General features: G+C 36.5%; 1 protein-coding gene across 2 annotated transcripts in view; it reads left to right on the top strand.

Annotated features, from left to right (window-relative positions):
• The window catches only part of NTN4 (netrin 4), a 124897-nt gene extending 102671 nt beyond the window's left edge, over positions 1 to 22226 (top strand). Inside the window, exons 6-10 of one of the 2 annotated variants that reach the window (XM_042947423.1) lie at positions 2948 to 3161; positions 3502 to 3614; positions 11451 to 11519; positions 14871 to 15041; positions 20948 to 22226. In XM_042947423.1, the coding sequence (XP_042803357.1) occupies positions 2948 to 3161; positions 3502 to 3614; positions 11451 to 11519; positions 14871 to 15041; positions 20948 to 21084 (704 nt within the window). In that variant the 3' untranslated portion in view covers positions 21085 to 22226. Of the gene's footprint in view, positions 1 to 2947; positions 3162 to 3498; positions 3615 to 11450; positions 11520 to 14870; positions 15042 to 20947 lie in introns of both variants that reach the window. The other variant, XM_042947422.1, reaches the window with a different exon arrangement.
• Positions 22227 to 22653: the final 427 nt, after the last annotated feature.

Raw genomic sequence — 22653 nt, 5'->3', positions numbered from 1 at the left:
TAGGTCCTTCTCAATCTGGCTCCAACCCTAACTCTGACTTTTTCTTCTCCTTCATCAACTTCAACTACTTTCCACTCAATGGACATTCTAAAATTCTCATGCTCTCCAAGGAGGCCATGCCCTTTCACATATGATTCCCACTGCCTGGAATGTCCTTCAGGTCAATTCCACAAATACTAATGTGGGCATCTGCCATATACCAGACACTGTTCTGGGGACTGGAAAACAAAAATAAGAAGATAAAGATCCATCTGTCAATGAGTCCAAAGTCTGGTAGCAAGGGCAACATGTATACAAACAAATAATGATGTACTATGATACACACAAAATAGAAGTATATACTAAAAGCAGAAGCAGCACAGAGGAGAACATGGTAAACTGTCTGGAGGGAGCCAGACAAGGAAACATGTCAAGATCCAGACAGACAAGGTGGGAAAGGCAATGCAGGTGTAACAAGGGGCACCGGGACAGGAAAGAGCTTCACATTTTCAGGAAGCAGTAAGCTTCCACATGTAATGTGAAAACATAAAATGCAATGGGGATGAACTTTACAGTTGAAAATGGTTAAGATGCTACATTTTGTCATATATGTTTTTGGCCACAATTAAATTTTGTTTTCATTATTTAAAAGAAATGCAGTGGGGGGAGTATCCAAAGACTAGGATAAACAACAACCTGTCTTTCCCTCCTTCTCAGCTTGTAAACTCATACTCATCTTTTAGGATCAGCTCACATGTCTAAATGACCCCTCCTTTGCAGTTCCTATGTGCTCCCTCAGCCTGTCTTCCTTTTTCTATGCTCCCTGTAGCACTCCTAGGCTTCTGTTAGAGTACCTAGTCACAGCATATGGAAAGTTTTTGTTTACTCCTCTGTTTCCCCAACAAGACTATGAGTTCCCTGAAGGCTGGCACCATTACTTATACAAGCATAGATCCTACACCTCTACAAGAATTATTTCTTGAATTAAATTGTTAGTTAACCTGCAATTAATTAACCATGTGCCAGCCACTACACGAATGTAGCCATATGCTACATGCATGATCTCCTTTTATCCATACAACAACCATATGAGGGTAGATATTGTTCTCATTTCCATTTTAAAGACAAGAAAACTGGGATAACTAGAAGCTAGGTATCTTGCCAGAGGTCACAGCCAGTAGTTGAGATCTGAAGCCAGATTGAGGCCAAACTGTGATTTTAATGACAAAGAAAATAATCAATAAAAAGATGTTTCCAAGGGAATAAAGGAGGGAGTGGGATCTCACAATATTAGTTGAGAAGACTTAGCAGGAAGCGTTAGCCTAGTAGGTGTCAGACTGTGCTATGTACCTTGCTGAAGTCATTTCATTTAAAATAATTTCATCCTCGGGGATTAAGTGTCCGACTTCAGCTCAGATCATGAGCCTTGCGTCAGAGCCCACTTCAAATCCTCTATCCCCCTCTCTCTCTGTCTCTCTCCCACTCACTCTCTCTCTCTCAAAAATAAACATTAATAAAATAAAATAAAATAAAATAAAGTAAAGTAAAGTAAAGTAAAGCAAAGTAAAGTAAAGTAAAGTAAAGTAAAGTAAAGTAAAATAATTTCATCCTCCTGAAATCTCTTTGAGACCCAGATATCCCTCTGAAGTTCAGGACAGCTGGGCTCTGGTGAGAGCTCTCTTCTGGGTTGTAGACTGCCAACTTCTCATCATAGCTTCACATTCTTCACAGAGAAGAGAGTGCTGAGCTTTCCATCCCCTTGTAAGGGCACCAATCTCATCACCCCCAAGACTGCATCCAAACCTCCCAAAGACCCCACCTCCAGATACCATCACAATGGAGATTAGGCTTCAACATATGAATCTGGAAGGGTCCATAGCACCATGTGAATTAAATCCAGCTTTCTCCCTATCCCATACCTGAACCCTCTTGGCTATATCACTATCACTATAGATTCATGACTACTGACCTCAAGTGTAGCCTTTCTGTGCCCAGCAATTATACTTCACTATCTATGTCTCTCATTCACTCTCCTGCTTCCACTCCTCATCGCTCTGACCTGGTGACTTTGCTTCCTATTTCATCCAGAAAAATCAGAAAAAAAGCAATCAGAAGAACAATTCCACTAACTCCCACTACTGCATTTACCCACTTTCCTGCATCAGTGCCCATATGCTCTGCCCTGCATCCTGTTACTATGAACTGCTCATGTTCCTACCCAAGGCCAACACCTCCTCTTTCCCCCTTTCTATTGGATCATTCCCATTCAATGTCAAACATTTGTAATCTATTTCATCTTACCATAAACAAAGCAAAAACTAGAACCTTCACTTGCATTCCTATCCCCTCCAGTTTTAGCTACCACCACATTTCTGTGCCTTTCTAGAAAAGCTCCTCAAAAGAGTTATCTGTTCCCATGCTCAAATTCCTCTACTCCGACCTCCTTAATTCTCTTCAGATGGGCTCACCACTCATCATTCACAGGGTGAAACTGTCCCTATCGAGAACACCGATGGTCTTCATGTTGTCAAATGCAAAAATATATCCCCATGCCCCATCTTCTGGGCCTCTCAGCATTTAACCCAGCGAATGTTGCCTATGTGATGTGGAAACCTTGTTTAGCTTCCAGAACACCACACTCATGACTTTTTTTCCTTTCTCGCTAATTGCTCCTTCTTTGTTACCTTTGCTGGTTCATTCTCAACACCCCAAGCAAAAGCCATTCACATTTAATGCCCTCTAATCTAAAATAAATAATGTAGTTCGTTTTTCAGCAAATTTGCCTTCTTGATTATATCTTCTTATCTGTAATTTAATTAGCTTTCATTCTCAGCATATACCAACTGGCTAAAGGAGGAGTCTTAGAGGTTCGCTGGGTGGTAAAGGGAAACTATTTCAGGATTGCCAGGCCTGATCTTCACAGATAACCTCGTTACTCATCAGTCCTTGTGTGTCCTCTCTGTTGTAGAGTGTTCCTGTCATCCAGTGGGATCAGCTGTCCTTCCTTTCAGCTCAGTGACCTTCTGTGACCCCAGCAATGGTGACTGCCCTTGCAAGCCTGGGGTGGCAGGGCCACATTGTGACAGGTGTATGGTGGGGTACTGGGGCTTCGGAGACTATGGCTGCAGGCCCTGTGACTGCGCAGGGAGCTGTGACCCACTCACAGGCGATTGCATCAGCAGGTGAGTGCACATGGCTCTTGCTCTGTCTCTGTGTCCTTTGGATTCTTTTGAAGATCTAGTAACGACTTAGAAAGTCTTACATGCTGTCAGTGGAGCAAAGATGCATTTGCACAGCTCTTTGAAGAATCTTCGTCAAATTTGTTCTTGCAAGATTCTCGAGATGGTCTGGTTCATTTTACAAAATAAATTATTAATCTTAACAATAGTCCCTTAAAACACTATTTCTGAAAACTAAAGGGATGGGAAAGTACCTGATTAGATTTACAGCTCCATAAATACATTCATTTCATTCAAGTTCTAAGAAATTCCTTAACTTCATCATTTTCTATTTTATTAGCAGCACAGACATGGACTGGTATCATGAAATTCCTGACCTCCATTCCATGGACAATAAAAGTGAACCAGCCTGGGAGTGGGAGGGTGAGCAAGGATTTTCTGCACTTCGACACTCAGGTGAGATGATAGATATAACCAGATACCATATTTCCGGGTCTGGTCTTGAGTAACAGTGATTTGTGACAAACCAGGAAACAACTCTTGTATCCTATGAGGGGGATGCTTTAGCTCTGAGGTTAATAAAGTAGTGACTCCCTTAAGTATAGAACTATTCAATTTAGTTAAGGAGTATTTTAACAAGCTTCTGTTTATTTTCTGATTATTAGAGGAACATATATAATTAGTATAGAAAATCTGGAAAATTCAAAACATCACAGTAAAAAAAAAAAAATCCAAATCTCATTACCCAAGCTGTTACTGTTTTGGTGTGTCTTTCTCTGTCTAAAATACACTCTTTTACAGAGGTGAGAGCTACTGAATATGTCACGTTTGGAAATGTAGAGATCCTTTTAAAGGAAAAATGTTCTTACAGACCTAGTGTAATTTAATATGCACAAAGGCAGGTGTGAACTCCTTATGTTTATATCTTTTATACAACTAGAAGACAATAAAACTAACAAAATTCAAATTAACGCCATTAATTCAAGATGAAAAATAATTTTTACTGAAGCCAAAGCACTCTTCACTACATAAATATGGTTCTTTAAGTCTGCCAGGTCTATACTACTCTTTCCTCTCAGTTTTCCTATGATGTTTATCTGTTCCTTCGTTTGATGAGTATGCCGTAATATTGGTGTGAATACATGATTTCTGTGTTCATCCTGCCTCTATTCTTTTCTTGTAGAAAGTTGAGTGGTGCTATTCACCACAAACACAAATGTGGGCATGAGATCTGTGTCAGCATTTGGTTGTAAAGAGCTCCCCAAATGATACAAATGAAACTTATAATAAGTTTTTTAACTTTTTTATTGGGGTATAATTCACATATAACGTATTAGTGTAGGTGTACAATATAATGATTCAATATTTGTGTGTACTGTGAAATGGTCACCAAAAAAATTCTTTGTATTAAACATTACAAATGCCCAAAATGTATTATGAACACCCATATACACACACCTATCAAACTTTAAGTTTTGCCATAATTGTTTTATATTTTCATTTAAATTTTAAAGTGTTATACATACATTTGAAGACCTGTATCAATTTCCAACTTCACTAGCCTCCCCTACTCCACAGAGTAATCGCCACCCTGAATTTTGGTATTTATCATTCACTTTCATATTTTTTCTATTTTACTACACATATACATAAGAGTGTTTTTAAGACTGCATGTACATAACTTACCTACCCCTTTAAAGCTTTTTTTGACCTAAATATGTATTTTTTTAGATTTATGCATTCTATTATTTGAATATATCACTTTTTATTCTCTCATTATTTGCCATTTAGGATATTTCCAATTCCTAATTTTCCACTGTTATATGTAATGCTACCACAAATGTCCTCTTAAATGTAACTCTGTGCACTTGAGAAGGAGTTTCACTAGAGCAGGGGCTGGTAAACTGTCCCTCAGACCAAATTGGGCCTGCCATCTGTTTTTCTACAGCCCACAAACTACCTGCTCTAAGGTTTAGATGGTTACAGCTTAAATAGTTACATAAGTGGGGCACCTGGGTGGCTCAGTTGTTTAAGGGTCCAGCTTTGGCTCAGGTCATGGTCTCATGGCTCATGGGTTCTAGCCCTGTGTTGGGCTCTGCGCTGACAACCTAGAGCCTGGAGCCTGCTTCAGATTCTGTGTCTCCCTCTCTCTCTCTCTGCCCCTCCCCCACTTGTGCTCTCTCTCTCCCTCTCTCTCTCTTTCTCTCTCTCACACTCTCTCATGTGTGTGCATGCTCTCTCTCTCTCTCTCTCTCTCTCTCAAAATAAACTTTAAAAACATAAAATAAATAGTTATATAAGTACCTACATCAAAATCTTTAATTTTGTCTCTTAGGCCAACATATTTGTTATCTGTCCCTTTATAGAAAACGTTTGCTGAGCCTTCTTCTAGGGTACAACCTAGCCACTGTTGGGTCACAAGTATGCTTTTTATCAGATTTACCACATACTGCCAAGTAGCTCTCCAAAGCAGTTGTACAGATTTGCATTCCACCACCAGAGATGACATCCTGCTGCTTATTCCACATCCTCACTGATAACTTCATATTTATGTAACAAACTTGTGTGTAACACATATGAGGGGCCAAGGACTATTCTACCTCACTAACTCAGGCACAGTTCAACTCCTTTAACATTTTCCGACTTCTGAAGTTAACATTATCAAACCTCTCAACTTTTGCCCATCTGGTGAGTGTGAAATGGGACCCTGCCATTATAAGTTGTATTTTCCTGATTACTAACAGTTTTAGTAGCTTTTCACGGTTTCTTGGCCATTCAGGTCTCTTATTCTGTGTATTTCCAATTCGTAATTTTCTCACTACTTAGTAGTTCTTTGTAAATTCATTCATCTATCCAACAAATATTTATTGCATACCCATACTATGTGTCAGTACTGTAAATACAGTAATAGAACAAAACGGACAAAAATCCCAGACTCCAAGGAGTTTACATTCTTGTGGAGGAAGACAATAAATAAATAAATAAAATTTTGTGTCATGTTATCTAATATAACAGAGAAATAAAGCAAGGAGGGAGATAATAAATGGCTGGGAGGGGCATACTTTTAAATAGGGTGATCAAGGAAAGTCTTTTGAAGGTGATGTTTGCAGAAGAACACCTGAAAAAGGTAAGAGTGAGCTCTACAGATAAAAGAGGGAAGAGAGTTTAGGCAGAAGATACTGCAAGTGCAAAAGCCCTGTGGTGAGCAAAGAGACCAGGGTGATTGGGGCAGAGCAAGAAACCACAATTTTAATTCATTTTCATAGAGAACTTATGGACTCTTCAAGAATCAAGAATCCAAATTTGAGAAATACTGGTATTTGCAATTCTGTATCATTTTTTTTTTTTTTTACTTAACCTGATCTTACGATCCTTTTCCTAATGTTTTCATTTTAGGTCACAACAGGAAAGAAGGTGGGAAAGATAAAGAAACACAAAGTTGTCATATTTATCTTTTCAGCATTTGAAAAAGAAAAAATCTTTCTCATTAATTTTTTGCCTCAATGCTAAATAGTCTGAATTCTATAATTTTAACTTTAACCACTTGCGAAAGTTTTCTTCTATTTCTCTAACACGATGATTTTCATAATTATCCAACTTTGTCTGCTAAGCCAAATCTGTGAAAATCAACTTTTTAGCATGATAGGACATTCATTAAGCCAATCACGTTACTAGGGAGCTGGCGACACACCAATTAAGCACGTAACTTGCTGGCATCAGAATGACTCCAGACTCACATCCACAACAGCTGTTAGGTCTGTGATATCCCCCAGAGAGTCTCTGAAATTCACCTGGAGGGGTTCCAGATTGAGGAAGACATTGTTCAGTTTCCTGCTAAACAGCAAAGTTCCCACTGGATATAGAATGGTGCTCCTGGGCACCTTTTACCAACAAAGTGATAATCAGTTTCCTAAGCACCACAGTTCATTCTCGAATACATGTGCCTGCCTACCTATTTACCTACCATAAGTTTCCATAACTAGAAGTGTAATGCACTATACCAGCAAGATACCCTTAATTTCTACCACTTCTTGTGAGACAGAGAACATTAGATACATACTTTTACCTCCTGTACAACAAATCTGGCTTTAACTAGTACCACAGAACTTATATAACAAAACTGGCTTGAACTAGTACTATAGAATTTGTTCAACACAACTGGCTTTACCTGATACCACAGAACTGTAAATGATGTTTCTCATAACCCAGTATTAACTAACTAGGTTTTTCTCCCTTTCCAGATTTCCTTTTAGAAAACACATCTGGGGGCACCTGGGTGGCTCAGTCAGTTAAGCGCCCAACTTCGGCTCAGGTCATGATCTCACAGTTCACGAGTTTGAAGCCCATGTCAGGCTCTGTGCTAACAGCTCGGAGCCTGGAGCCTGCTTTGGATTCTCTCTCCCTTGCTCTCTAACCATCCCCCGCTTGCACTCTGTCTCTCTTGCGCTCAAATATAAATAAATGTTAAAAAATTTTTTAAAAAAGGAAACACCTCTGGGTTAAATAAAGCCTGATCAACACAGATTCATTCAAAAACAAATTTGAATGTCTGATTTCTTAACATGAAAAAGGGAGTATTGGAAAGCAGCCACAGAAATATCTTCAAATAACAGAACTTTGTATATTCTTGTTGGCTGAAGGACTAAAAAGAACATAAGTTAAGGAATAATACATGCCCTTTGGAGCTCAATTGGTTTTTTTAGCATGGTGGTTACCACACTCTCCAGCTTTGGTGGAATTATCAAAGGCCCTGGGCTATCTTAGGTTACTACAATTCCTGAAGGAGTAACCATCTCTGCTATGTTTAGATGATACGCAATATTATTTAACAAATCACAACAGCTAATTTTAAGCACCTGTGATTTCTCATTCCCACTATTTAATTCCACTGTGATTTTCCACTGGCAAAATCTCATTCTCTGGTTTCTAACAGCTTTAGTCAGAGTCAGCATGTCACCATTTGCCACATTACCATGTCTACCCAACCTCATCTCACCGGAATCCTACTCCCATTTCCACCTGCGTATTCTGTCAGCAACTCTAAGTCATTATATTCTCCGCATACTAGACCTCTGTTGTTTCTGCCTACCCAGATCCATTTCCCCCTCTTTATTCCTGCTATTTCTGTGGCAGCTTAACCCAAACTTTCTCTAGGGAACCAGCCTTCCCCCATTTAGTAAAGTCTTGGTGAGGCCAATCAGATGTTCTCTCCCCGGAATTTAAATCGTGAGCTGAAAGTGACAAAGTCTGAAAGTAATCACAGTTCGTGATTCCAATGACACAGCCATAAAAGAGACTGTATAACAGTTCCTGGTACCTAGATCTCTGGCGCTGTCCTGATGCTTGTCTTTTCTGAGTTCTGGTTCTTCAGCTTTTTCTCCTTTCTATGAGCTACTCCATATCCTTTCAAAAATTAAGTTAAACCATTGGTTGCTACCAAAAACCATAAGTTACACACTCCTGAAGTGTTCTCCTCCTAACGTCTCTATTTCTGTTAGTAATACTTTAGTCTTCTGTCATCTTAGCTGAAAACTCCAAGTTCATCCTTAGGCTCCCTCTTCCCTTGCCGTAATCCAATCCATTGACAAGATTTGTAGACCCTAACTCTGCATCCTCCCTTAATATTCCTTCTTTTCTAGACCCACAGCCATTTCTTTAGTTCAGACCTACATTTCATCTGACTTAGGGAGACAGTACAGTGGAAAGATCAGGGGCTTCAGATTCTCCCAGACCCTGGCTTAAAATCTGGCTTTTCTACGTTAGCTTTGCTGCCTTGGATAAGCTAATTAACTTCTTTGAGCCTTTATGTTTTCACTTGTTAATAAAGCCTGTCCCATAAGGTTATTATAAATATTAAATAAGACCATATAAAGTTCCTTACATAGTTTATGGCTTATAGTTGGCACTCAATTCAGTTACTGTTGTTACCATCAATATCATCATCTTCTAATTGGTCCCCATCTCCATTTTCTCTCTTTTCCGGTACTTTTGATATGGTAATGCCAGGTTAATTTTCATATATATATATATACGTATATATATATATATATATGTATATATATATATGTACGAAGTACGAAGTATATGTATATATGTATATATATATATATACACATATATATATATATATATATATATATATATATATTTAATTCATGTAACTTCTTTAATCTGATAAACTTCGAAAATTCGTCTTTATCAATGGGCAAAATGGGTGAAGGAGAGCAGGAGATACAGGCTTCCGGTTATGTAATGAATAAGTCATGGGAATAAAAGCCACCACATAGGGAATATAGTCAATGATACTGTAATAGCATTGCATGGTGACAGATGGTAGCTACATTTGTGGTGAACACAGCATGACATATAGAGTTGTTGAATTGCTATGCTGTACACCTGAAACTAATGTAACATTGTATGTGACTTGTACTCAAATTTTAAAAAAAATTTCTCCTTTATCTAACAAATTAAATTCAGGCCCTAATTGCATTATCAGTCAAGGTCCTCCATGATGCCTTCTACTATTCACAACTCAATCTGTACCCAGGAAAAACAGAAACATTTATTCTTCCATGAACACACTACACTCTGCCTTTCTGTCTTACATTTCTTTAGTCACTCTTTTTTTTTAATTTTTTTTTTAATCTTTATTTTTGAGAGAGAGAGAGAGAGAGAGAGAGAGAGAGAAAGAGAGTGCCAGAGTGCAAGTGGGGGAGAAAGAGAGAGAGAGGGAGACACAGAATCTGAAGCAGGCTCCAGGCTCTGAGCTGTCAGCACAGAGCCCAACATGGGGCTCAAACTCATGAGCCATGAGTTCATGCCCTGAGCCGAAGTCGGATGGTTAACCGGCAGAGCCACCCAGGCGCCCCTTTACTCACCCTTTTATCTCTATATTCTTGTCAAATTTCTATGTGTTAGAATCTTAGATGAGTAAATAAATGTAAAACACTTAAAACAGTGCCTGGCACAGGGGCGCCTGCATGTCTCAGTCGGTTGGGCGTCCGACTTCGGCTCAGGTCATGATCTCACAGCTTGTGAGTTCAAGCCCTGCATCAAGCTCTGTGCTGACAGCCCAGAGCCTGGACCCTGCTTCAGATTCTGTCTCCCTCTCTCTCTCTGCCCCTCCCCCACTCATGCTCTGCTCTCTCTCTCTCTCCTTCAAAAATAAATAAACATTAAAAAAAAATTTTTTTTAAATAGTGCCTGGCACATAGTAGCTCTTCCTCAGTAAATGTTACCTATGTTTACACCACTCAATGCCTATTTAAATGTAATGCATGAAGGCAGAAGGGGAGGGATGATAAAATTATATCGAATTATTAAATATGTAAGAACGGAAATCCTATTCCTTCTAGGGATTTAAAGATAAATAAGACATAACTGTTGTCCTCAAGGATCACACTTTAGAGAGGAAACAGATAAATAAGAATGCTATATATAGACTACGTACAAAGGCATTTTGCAAGTCTTCCACAGGGCCTGACAAATGTGTCACACACAATAATTGTAATGCATAATTTAAACTGTTGGGGAAATATCTTACTTATTCTTCAGGGTCCATTTCAAATCCTTCTTCAGCCATGTAGCCTTTTTCCATCCTCCCAAACATGTGACTCTCACCCAAGCATATTGTATCTGTCTTAGAACACTGTTTATACACTTGCTTTATTCACCTTACTGAATTGTAAGCCTTCAGGCAAGAATTGTATATTGCTCATTTTTATATACTCTGAAGTGTATATAGCACCATGTCCTGCACATAATAGGTGAAATAAATACTTTTAAATTGGATGGCATTACCTTCAAAGGACTGCCCAGTTATTTTACTCTATTTGACTTTTGCTGTAGTGAACATTAATTGTAAAAAGAAAGTGTCTTTTCTATAGTTTATTCATTTAGTTTTTCTTTTCCATTAGCATGGAATATTCATACTGGACTATATCTATCATAACATCAATTACAAGCATTAAAATATATCATTGTTTCTACCTTTGTATATTTCTCTTAAGTCAGTACTTTATTGGATGATAACTAATTCAATTCAGAAAGTGACTCTACTTTGTTTGAATGACTGTTTATGATTTCTTAGTATTTATGGATTATGTGAATCACTCAAGTCTTAAAGAGTTATGCTACCTGACACCTGAAACTAATATAACACTGTATGTTAATTATATTTCAATGTTTTTTTTTTTTAAATGAGTTATGCTACCTGGATTTACTTGTGTTGTTTTTTTTTTTCTCTTCCTTGTTTCTAAATAACTGACACAATTTTTCACTTACTTTTTGTAGGTAAATGTGAATGTAAAGAACAGGTGTTAGGAAACCCCAAGGCATTCTGTGGAATGAAATATTCATATGGTGAGTTTGAAATCCTGAATGCTTCTAAGAATCTATTCAAACTAAATCCAAAGAGTTTTTTAGGAAATGGGAGGTCTAGTCTATGACATTCTCAAAATATCAAAGCATTAGTCTTAATATAATAATACCTAATAGAGATAGTGTTGAAGGTCCTAGTGAGGGCAGGAGGCTGCTAGAGCAAAGGCAAAGTCATCCTACTATGAGGAAAAGAGGCAAACAAAAAGAAGAAAACCATCACACATAACCCTTTCTTATGGATGCTTCTTGTCTTAGTAACCTAAAAGGGAAGTCCCTAGCCACTAAAATGATTCCTGTGCCAGTTTTATGTAGTATTACCAGTTTCGAGTAATAACCTGTGCCAGTTATCATGTAGTAATATGAAGCAAAAATCAGTTTAAACACTATTTCACAGTGATTAAGAGTTCGAGCTTTGGATTCAGACCTACGTGGGTTGGATTTCTGGTTTGTTGGGTAACTTCACTTCTCTAGACTTCTTCATCTATAAAATTGGATGGTGCCACCTTTCCCATAAAATGAGAGTTTTGAAAAGCACACAGCACATTACCTTGCATACACTATATGCTCAGTAACTGGTAGGGAGAAGGAAGAGGATATATATTTAGGAAGCACTGAGGCTAGCTGTCCACTCAAGCCTCTTCCCTGCCCTCTCTGTATATTCTAGACTCCTCTACTTTTCAAATACCAGGGAAATACAGACAAAGGGAAATGTTACTGCTATGTAAAGACTGTTCCTATCTTCAAACTCTAAATGGCTTTATGCTTACTATTAAATATACTAGATGCCTTATCTTGCCAACATATTTTTCACTAGTATCTGAGGCTTTTTACTGTTCCATAATTCTTTTTTTTTTTTTAATTTTTTTAACGTTTATTTATTTTTGAGACAGAGAGAGACAGAGCATGAACGGGGGAGGGTCAGAGAGAGAGGGAGACACAGAATCTGAAACAGGCTCCAGGCTCTGAGCAGTCAGCACAGAGCCCAATGCGGGGCTCGAACTCACGGGCCGCGAGATCATGACCTGAGCTGAAGTCGGACGCTTAACCGACTGAGCCACCCAGGTGCCCCTGTTCCATAATTCATACTGCCTGAAATACACATTACAATGAAGAGAAAATTTTAAGTCATGATCTCTGAAACCAAGTGTTTAGGTTCTTTTTTTCCTCCTAGGTTCTTGATAACATCGTATTTAATCTCATAAAAGATTTTTTTTAAGTAAATGTTAAAAATCTCATAAATCTTGGGGCGCCTGGGTGGCTCAGTTGGTTGAGCATCCAACTTCGACTCATGTCATGATCTCACGGTTCTTGAGTTCGAGCCCCACATCGGGCTGTGTGCTGACAGCTCAGAGCCTGGAGCCTGCTTCAGATTCTGTGTCTCCCTCTGTCTCTGCCCCTCCCCCACTCATGCTTTGTCTCTCTGTCTCTCCAAAATGAATAAATGCTAAAAAAAAAAAAAATCTCATAAATTTTTATCTAAAATTACATGCATATTTCCCTCCTTTCACTTGACAACTTGGCTAAATAATAGAAGAAAACTTTTGAAATGTATAGTGCCCAATAAAGAAAAATTCATTTTGAGAAAATGGTATTTACTATCAAAAGCAAAAAACAGGACAATTTAGTTCAAAGATGGTCAGTTTAGTGGAAATATCAACTAGTTTTCAATATTACATATATTTGGTAGCTCTCTGAATTTACAAACAACTGCACTGGCATCTTTTAATACAATTGTACTATTTTCTGCTTAAGAAACTTTGAACACTCTACCTTGTTCTTTTTTTTTCTTGTTTATTTTTATTTATTTTGAGGCGGTGGGGAGAGAGAGGGGACAGAGAATCGAAAGCAGGCTCCACACTGTTAGCACGGAGCCTGATGCGGGGTTCAAACTCATGAACCATGAGGTCATGACCTGAGCCGAAGTCAAAAGTCAGAGGCTCAACTGACTGAGCCACCCAGACATCCTGAAATACCTTATTCTTATTAACACATCTACAGACTTGGGGGGAAAAATGGTTTCCCTTCTCCATTCTATTAGTGGAAAAAAGAAACTTGATTCATTTGTTTATTCCTTAGAAAATATTTATTAAGTTATAATAATGAATAGATGAGGTCCCTGTTCTCTTTGACCATACAGTCTAGTGGAAAAATAACAGTGAACATTTACTGAGCATTAGCCATGTGTGAGGAACTATGCTACGTACCCTTCATGCATTATCTTATCTATTTGGATTTGATACCTCTCTAACTGACTGGTCATGCAAATTTGGGAAGTTCACTTGATTTCTTATAACTTGCTTCCTCATACATAAAACAAGATTAGATGACCTCTTAAGACCACTTATAAGTCTAAAATTTGGTGATTCTATAAAGATATCTGATATCTGACAACAGTATTATTAGGAAATGGAACCAGCCAGTGTAGGGTTCTCTCATTACACAGAATTTTCCATCAAGATATAGATGAGCCAGTAAGAACTCCTCTAATAGTATAGAATATACATCCAGTGTTCCTTAGATCTACTTTCTTCCTCACCCCAAGTTATTCCAACTGCTTAACCCCTAGCCACATCATTTCATAGATGAAGAGCATAGCGTAATAGAATCATGAGTTATAGAGAATATTGAAGCTCTGCCATCATATAGAAGGACAGCCATTCCAACCCCAGTTGGCTTGGATTTTACATCTGGGAAGAAGATTAAATACTCCATTTTTATTATTTTATTATTTAATTATTTAATCTCTTTAGAATATGTAAAATATATTCTGGCAGTAATATTTTGTTTGTTTTTTGTCATAACTTTATACACAGTGAGCTGCAGAGTAAAATATAATCAGAATCTAAATAAAAACCAGGATAACAATTCTACTTCCTATACATTTTTTTTCTATTTGGATTTGATAGCTGAATGTGTTTAAGATATGTTTGCAGTAGGCAAATGGCTGATTTTCTCTTAGCATAATGATATGAGTAACAGAAGCAGATGAAAATGTCGAAGAAAGAAGAGTATAGTTAATATCGATAAATAAGGTGAAGCCAATGCAAAAGTTAGTGAGCCTAATGATTTTTTTTTTAGTTTTTTCAAATTTCAGTATAGCTAATATACCATTTCATATTACTTTCAGGTACATACTATAGTGATTCAACAATTCTACATATTACTCACTGTTCATCAAGATGAACCTAATGATTTTAAAAGCAAATTTCCACATTTGCATCATCATTAGTTAACTTTTCCATTATACTCTGAAATGCTTATTTAAGTTATTCAGAGTTCAACAGGTAACATGAAATCCTATACATTTTGACTTTTGGAATTGTGTTGTTACAGTGCTAAAAATAAAGATTTTATCAGCTCATGACAAAGGATCTCATGCTGAGGTCAATGTGAAGATAAAAAAAGTCTTAAAATCTACCAAATTGAAAATTTTACGAGGAAAACGAACATTATATCCAGAATCGTGGACTAACAGAGGCTGCACTTGTCCAATCCTCAATCCTGGTAAGCATTAGACTTTTCTAGCTTAGTAACTACTTTGTCTCTGCTGATTTGCTCCTTGTCTTATTCTCTAAACCACAACTGAAATCAACTCACCAAGAGTATGTCTCCTTTTCACCATCTGAATTCTGGGGGAAAATCCAAATGGTACTCTTTGAACTGACATCAAAAAACTGTTTCTCTTCCACATGTTCTAAAAAGTGAAACATTTTAAAATCCAGCAATATAATATTTTCTGTCCTAAAAGAGAAGTCTTAGCTTGGTTCCATGTGCCAGTAGCATAGAAAACACTTTCATAATTTAGTTACCACTAATACTTCATCTGAAAGCTAGGTCCTATTACGGTGCCCTGGGTAGAATTTTCTCCCAAAGGAAATTCAAATGCAACATTCCATCTGTGCAAATAATACTGAATTCATTTTTACGATTGCATGAGAAGCATCTGTTCCTCCTGGATAGAAAACAACTCTCAAGTTCTCATCATCTTGTTTTTCATTAAATGACCATTCTGGTTCCAAATTAGAAACAGCAGAAATGTAAAAAAAAAAACAAAAACAAAAACAAAACACTGTAGAATCTTAGAAAAACTGGAAATTAAGGGAATTTGCACCTTAAAATGTTACTACAGTGGTAGAGACAAGTGAGTAAGCATGGGATTCTTACCTTTATGCTCTACAAGTACACTTTCATACTGTGTCATAAGCTGCTTATTTCTCTGTGTCCTTCATTAAATTTGAGGATGGGATTTAGATTTTCGATCACAACATCTCTAGTACCTACCATTAGTACCTAAAAAATAACATAGTACCCAGATAGTAAGTTATCAAAACAAATATTTTTTTAAAAAATCCTCTGTATTTTCCACTTTATGTAGTTGCCATCTGTATTTTAGTGGCACTGCTAAAACAGGTGCATAATTTATGCTCTGGATCTAATTCCTTTAAAATAAAAGTCCAGGAAACCCCAGTTATGTTAATAAGAAATTACTGTAGTCTTTGATTAATAACTTTGAGAGAAACAGATAACCGAGTGACAGAGAAAAAGAGAAAATCAGTCAATAAAATATTATCCCCTAAACAATCTAAAATAATATAAAACTGTTGACGTTTTGACCCATTGACTAATCTCTTACATCCTTTTATACCCCTTTAGTATTTTATTTATTTTAAATTTTAATAAGGAAAAGGAAAAGGGGACATTTTAAATAATAAATAAATATGTTTCCAAAGAACAAGTGAAGTAATTAGAATCTTGGATTTTGAATACAGGAAACTAAGAGTCATAAATTTAAGTTCTATTTCCTAATAATCTGTATGTAGAGGCTCTTCCTATAAGCACTTTTTACTATCTTGGCAAAAGAAAAAAAAATATGCCCAGTCTTTTAGTAAGCCACTAAAAGAAAAAAAAAAGCTTTGACCATCTGAGCCACCCTCCAGGAAGTAAACTATACTTCCTAATCAGGTTTCTGCCAGAGCCAAAGAATCAACTGAGTTCATCACAATTGAAAACATAAGCGCAATTATTCAAAGAATTCTTAAAAACATGTTTACTTGCTTTGAAGAAAAGACTGGAACCTGCCAAAGCAAAACCAGACACTCTTTCATTTCACTTTGTTTTTCCATTTTTACAAGTTCAATAGCCAAGGCCAAAGAAAGCTGATAAGAAAATTCGGAAACCTTACACGCCAACTTGCTTCCTCTGCTACTTTTTTGAAAAGGAACAATCTAATTGGCATCCCTGCAAATTCATTCATTCCTACATTCATACATACATTTACTCATTCATTAATCAATTTAGGATATCAAGACTAGCAGCAAAGTATTATATTTTCTTTTTCTAAAGAAACAAAATAAATCTTGTGCCCTCAAACGTGTAGCAAAGTAGATGTCAAAAGCATAAAAATAGGAAAGCAAAATGTAAATGCTAGTAAGTGATGCAACAGATAACATTGTTTTCCATGCTAATTTTTGGCATGATACTGCTCCATAATTTATGGATTTATTCAGTATCATTTTTGTTGGTTTATTTTTATACTTTAATTTTTTTCATTTTATTTATTTTAGAGAGAGAGAGAGCAAGCAGGGGAGAGGGGCAGAGGGAGAGAGAGAGAATCCTTAGCAGGCTCCATGCTCAGCACAGAGCTTGATTCAGGGCTCTATCCCATGACCCTGCGATCATGACCTGAGCAGAAACCAAGGGTTGGATGCTCAACCAACGGAACCACCCAGGTGTCCCAAATTTATATTTATACTTTAAATTAATGGCAAGCTCCTATCGTATTTGTTCTGTTTATAGTTTCAAAGTAAATTCATTTAAAATACTAGACTTAGCAATGAAGTTTCCTGAAAATTATGTATTGTGTTTTTAAATGAAGATGTTATTACTTTAGGTATGATACAAACATGATATTATATCAAGACCACTATATTTTAATTAGACTGTTAATTAAATATTGGGATTCTTTTTCATGCAAAAGCTAAGGTTACTCTTCAAAGAATTTTAATATTTTATAATCCTTACATTTGTGCTCTGCAGTGTGTTTAAAATCTCTATCATTATTTTCTCTCTTTTTCTTTTTCTTTTTTTTTTTTTTGAAAACACCATCATAGCTGTTTTTAAGTTTAGTGCTGAATTCTTTTAATAATTTTTTAAATAACCCTCTTGAGGCACCTGATTGGCTGAGCTGGTGAAGCATCCAACTGTTGATTTTGGGGTTGTGAGTTTGAACCCCACATTGGGTATAGAGATTACTTTTAAAAGTTTAAAAAATCTTAAGGAGCGCCTGGGTGGCTCAGTTGGTTAAGCGTCTGACTCTTGATCTTGGCTCAGGTCATGATCTTATGATTCTTGAGTTCCAGCCCCACATGGCGCTCTGTGTTTACAGCGCTGACAGCACAGAGCCTACTTAGGATTCTGTTTCTCTCTCTCTCTCTCTCTCTCTCTACCCCTCCTTAGCTCACTCTCTCACTCTCTCTGTCTCAAAAATAAATAAATATTTAAAAATAAATATATAACCCTCTATAGAAGCTATACATGTACATTATAAAATTTTAGGGGAAAATTTAAAATGTCACATTTCTTACCTCCAAAGATTCTCTGTTGACAGCTTAGTGTAAAATCCTTCCAGGTCTTCCTCTGTGCATGTACATATAATTTTTAACCAAAATAAATTCATACTATACTCTGTTTTGCAACCTACTTTATTCAGTTAGTGATCTTTGCCTTCAATTATAGTTTATTTTCATATACTATAATACTCAGACCACATGCCAATTTCCCAACTGGTCCCAAAATGTCCTTTAGGACTGATTTGTCCTTGTCAGGTTTAATCCAGGATCACACATTGTATCTGGTTTTTAAGACTCTCAAGTCTCTTTTATTCAAGCACAGTTCCTTTTTTCATTGTTGAAAAAATTATTAGTGTTGAAGAAACCAGCCCAAGTGTCCTGTAGATCGTATTACCTTCTATATTTGTCTGGTTGGTTCCTTGTGGTGTCATTTATCTTGTCCCTCTACTGCCTATGTAATCTCTAAAGAAAAGCTTGATAGATTCAAGATAAATATTTGGACTAGAATCCATTAGAGATATTGCTGTGTGTGTACTTCATGTTAAATCATATCAGAAGACATATAGTAACTGGAAAACTCACCATCAGGGTTGCTCGACTTGATCCTTGGGTTAGAGTGATGATAGTCTGGTCTCTCCATTGGGCAGTTTTGTTTTCCCTTTTGAGACTAGAAAATAATGAGTGTGGTATTACTTAGTCATGATACAAACATCCAGTTTCCCAGTAACTATTGGTTTAATGACATTATCATTGATTGGTAATCTTCCTGAATCAACAATTTCATTAGAGTTTGAGAAATGACATTTTCCTAACTTCCCTCATTTATTAGTTGATGCTTCTGTAAGGGGACTGTCTCTTTGAAACTGGGCTATTAGGTTACCATTCAATATAGTTCCTATTGTAAAAGGCAGAATAAATGCTAAATTCTTTCCCCATAATTTCCAATTTTCAAAGTAAGTAATGGTTTTAACAGCTTCCTCAAAAGATGACAAATTAGGGGTGCCTGGGTCACTCAGTGGGTTAAGTGACCAACTTCAGCTCAGGTCATGATCACAGGGTTCTATGAGTTTGAGCCCTGCACGGGGCTCTCTGCTGTCAGAACAGAGCTGTCTCCCTCTCTCTCTGCCCCTCCCCTGCTCACTCTCTCTCTCAAAAATAAACATTTAAAAAAAAAAAGGATGACAATTTAGTTTTTTCTAGATTTCTCTTTTTTGAGTATCATTTTGGAATTATGGATATTGGTTGATTCAAATAGATAGACACCAATAGGTACAAATTATTATATTCCTTGGTGCTCAGATTATCACAACTTTAAAAAGTTGTAACCCTTTCTTGATAACTCCCATGTCCTTCTGAATTGATCCCCATTAATCTTTGAAAGCTTCTGTGCCTTTTACCACAATAGGATGTCCCATGCTACCTTGTATCTTCCTGCCCTGGACCTGCAATAGCATTTGTCCAAGAATTGTTTTGTTTTGTTTTGGTGAGATCTGTTTAATTAGAGACTACAGTATATCTATTATAGGTGTTCACTGCTACTTGAATGCCTTTTTTTTAGGTCATTTCAGTGGACAAGTGTTATATATATATATATATATATATATACACACACCATATTCATATGTTTTACTTTTATTATTTTATTAATATATATTAATTTTTATATGTACATATAAAGCCATGAGTTTAAATTAGTATTTTCAGCTTAATTTTAGCATCTACTATTTTCCCTTAAGTTTTAAAGTATATGTCTCTTTATCTTGGAAAGCTGTCGTATAAATATAACTACTTATTTCTCTACCCTATAATATTAAAGAAAATTATTTCAAAATACCAATATTAATATTATTACAAACATCTCCTAAAGGAGATTAACATATTTCCTTTTTATAGTGTATAGGTATTGAAACCATCCTTTAATTTTTCTGTGTGTTATCCAAAATTTTTTATTTGAAGTCTGAAAAGAATTTTTAATTACAAAGTCAATACTAGGTCCAGTTAAGTCTCAATTATTTTTTTTAATATATGACAAACAAACATCCTATATCCCAAAAACACACTGACTTTTTTTTTATTTTATTTTTGTAATCTTCATTTATTTTTGAGAGAGAGACAGCGTGTGAGCAGGGGAGGAGCAGAGAGAGAGGGAGACACAGAATCGGAAGCAGGTTCCAGGCTCTGAGCTGCCAGCACAGAGCCTGACGCAGGGCTTGAACCCACGAACCGTGAGATCATGACTTGAGCCGAAATCAGACGCTTAACCGACTGAGCCACCCAGGCGCCCCAACACTGACTTTCTATAGGAAATATGTGTTACTTTGTATAATTTATAACTCTCTTCCAATATGTTTTCCCAAATGGTTTTTCACTTTTATAAAATCCTCAATATACACTACCATACATAGTGAGTCTCCAAGAAATAGTAATTTATGGCAGTGTGCTAAGCATGCACAGAATCCTCACTTCTTTACCATGAAGGGTGGTACAGTATAAAGTAAAAGTTCTACAGACAGAGTTGAGCTTAAGTCAGAGTGTTAACTATTTACTGGGAGACACTGAACAACTTGTGTAATCTTGCTGAGCCTCACCCCTTATTTGTGACACAAGAAGAAAAACAAGACCTACTTCATAGGGTTATTTTCAAGATTAAATAAATAATACATGTAAACCATTTAGCACACAGTAAATGCTTATTAAGTGTTAGCTCTTACTACCTGTGACTCCCTATTTCGACTATGAATATATAAAAGCATGAACCGTGCATATAAAATTACTGAAGTCACATCTCTCTCCTTCAATAAATTATGATACTCTATAGCCCCTAACTTTGTTCTCTTTTAGGTTTGGAGTACCTTGTGGCAGGACATGAAGATGTAAGAACAGGCAAATTAGTCGTGAATATGAAAAGTTTTGTCCAGCACTGGAAGCCATCCCTTGGAAGAAAAGTGATGGATATTTTAAAAAGAGAGTGCAAGTAGCAATAAAGGTATATAGCACATAATGGCACTTCTCTATGTATGAAACACAAACTTCATGGAAAGGAGACCTCAAAAATGAAACTGGAATTTTTTAAGTGCCAAAACATATAGAAATGTTCCAATGCATAGGCCTTGTCTAATCTGACTCTTTGGGAGGCCATGTTTAAATACAGTTTGTTTCATAAAGACAAATGAAAACTCCTATGCTGATACCTGGTTTCTATGGGACTGATTCTGAAATTTGTAACTATTAAGAGTTTTTAACAGCAGTGTGATATTTAGCAGTAATCCATTAAGGGCAGTACATCTAACAAGGACTCCTTCCAGCTTCAGATATGTTACTTATATTTGTGCTACTTAAAGCAATTAAGGAGATTTTAAGGACTCCCCAACCCTACTATCAAAAAAGGTTTTTCTTAAAAAAGAGCCTTCTTTTGCGTGATGTGTGTGAACTTTGGTCTGTGGGGTGTTAAATGGAACCTCTCCACATGTATATAGTATTTCCTTGTATAAAGCACTTTACTACCTACCACTTGTGTTGTGAAAGTTTGGAAACCGTTGTTGACAGAAAGAAAAATAAAGGGCATGTAAGAAAACCTACTGAAACAGAAGCACTGCCACTACATGTGGACAAAAGGAAGTTGTACGTTTTAACTCTGAACACTTGGGGAAAAAATATGTGAAGATACAACCTAAAAGAACATGTTTGCATATCAAATCTCAGCTTCAGGCTAGAGGTTAGATTCCACAGATACCAACCATGATGAAAATTTTTTTAAAAACTAAACAAGATGAGACTTTAAAATTAGAGGAAGAAGAAATCATAAGTGTAGAAATATGCTTGGATAAAGAGGAAATTGACTTTAAATTTTTAAAAGCTCATTTATTTGCAATGCACTTGTAAACACTGCAAAAATTATTATAGACACAGAATTTGTTTTATTTTTGTGTTTAGTATTTAAACCTGAATGTTGAGACAGTTTTCTCCTTATCTTTATTAACAATATATGGTCATTATATTTGCTCACTTTTTTGACACAATGTATGTGATAGTTCACCAAACTACAGTCTTCATTATTATTCATCTGTACACATGCATAACCACAATACGTACAGTTTCTTCTGTACTTGAATATACAAAACATGAACCACAGTGCCATAAGATTAACTTCACATACAGAACATATTTTTTTCCTGAGGTCCTGTGGACTTGCAAAAAAAAAATATATATATATATATATATTGCTCTGTTAATTTTTTTTATATTTCATATATGTAATAAAGGAATATGATCTCTTGATTTTTGTCTCATTTCCTGATCAACTCTTTTAATGATGCTAAAGATTATCTTTTCTTAATGAGGGAACACAAACCTAATTCCTTAAATTAAGAAAATCAGGGCACGTGGGTGGCTCAGTCAGTGAAGTGTCTGACTCTTGATTTCAGCTCAGGCCATGACTTCAGGGTTTGTGAGATCAAGCCCCATGTTGGGCTCTATGCTGACAGCACAGTGGAGCCTATTTAGGATTCTCTCTCCTCTCTCTCTGTTCCTTCCCCGCTTGCACTCTC

Source organism: Panthera leo, chromosome B4 (assembly GCF_018350215.1).
Source record: "Panthera leo isolate Ple1 chromosome B4, P.leo_Ple1_pat1.1, whole genome shotgun sequence".
NCBI classification, from domain to species: domain Eukaryota; kingdom Metazoa; phylum Chordata; class Mammalia; order Carnivora; family Felidae; genus Panthera; species Panthera leo.
Note: the sequence above shows the minus strand (reverse complement) of the source record. Positions and strands in the feature narration are given on the sequence as shown.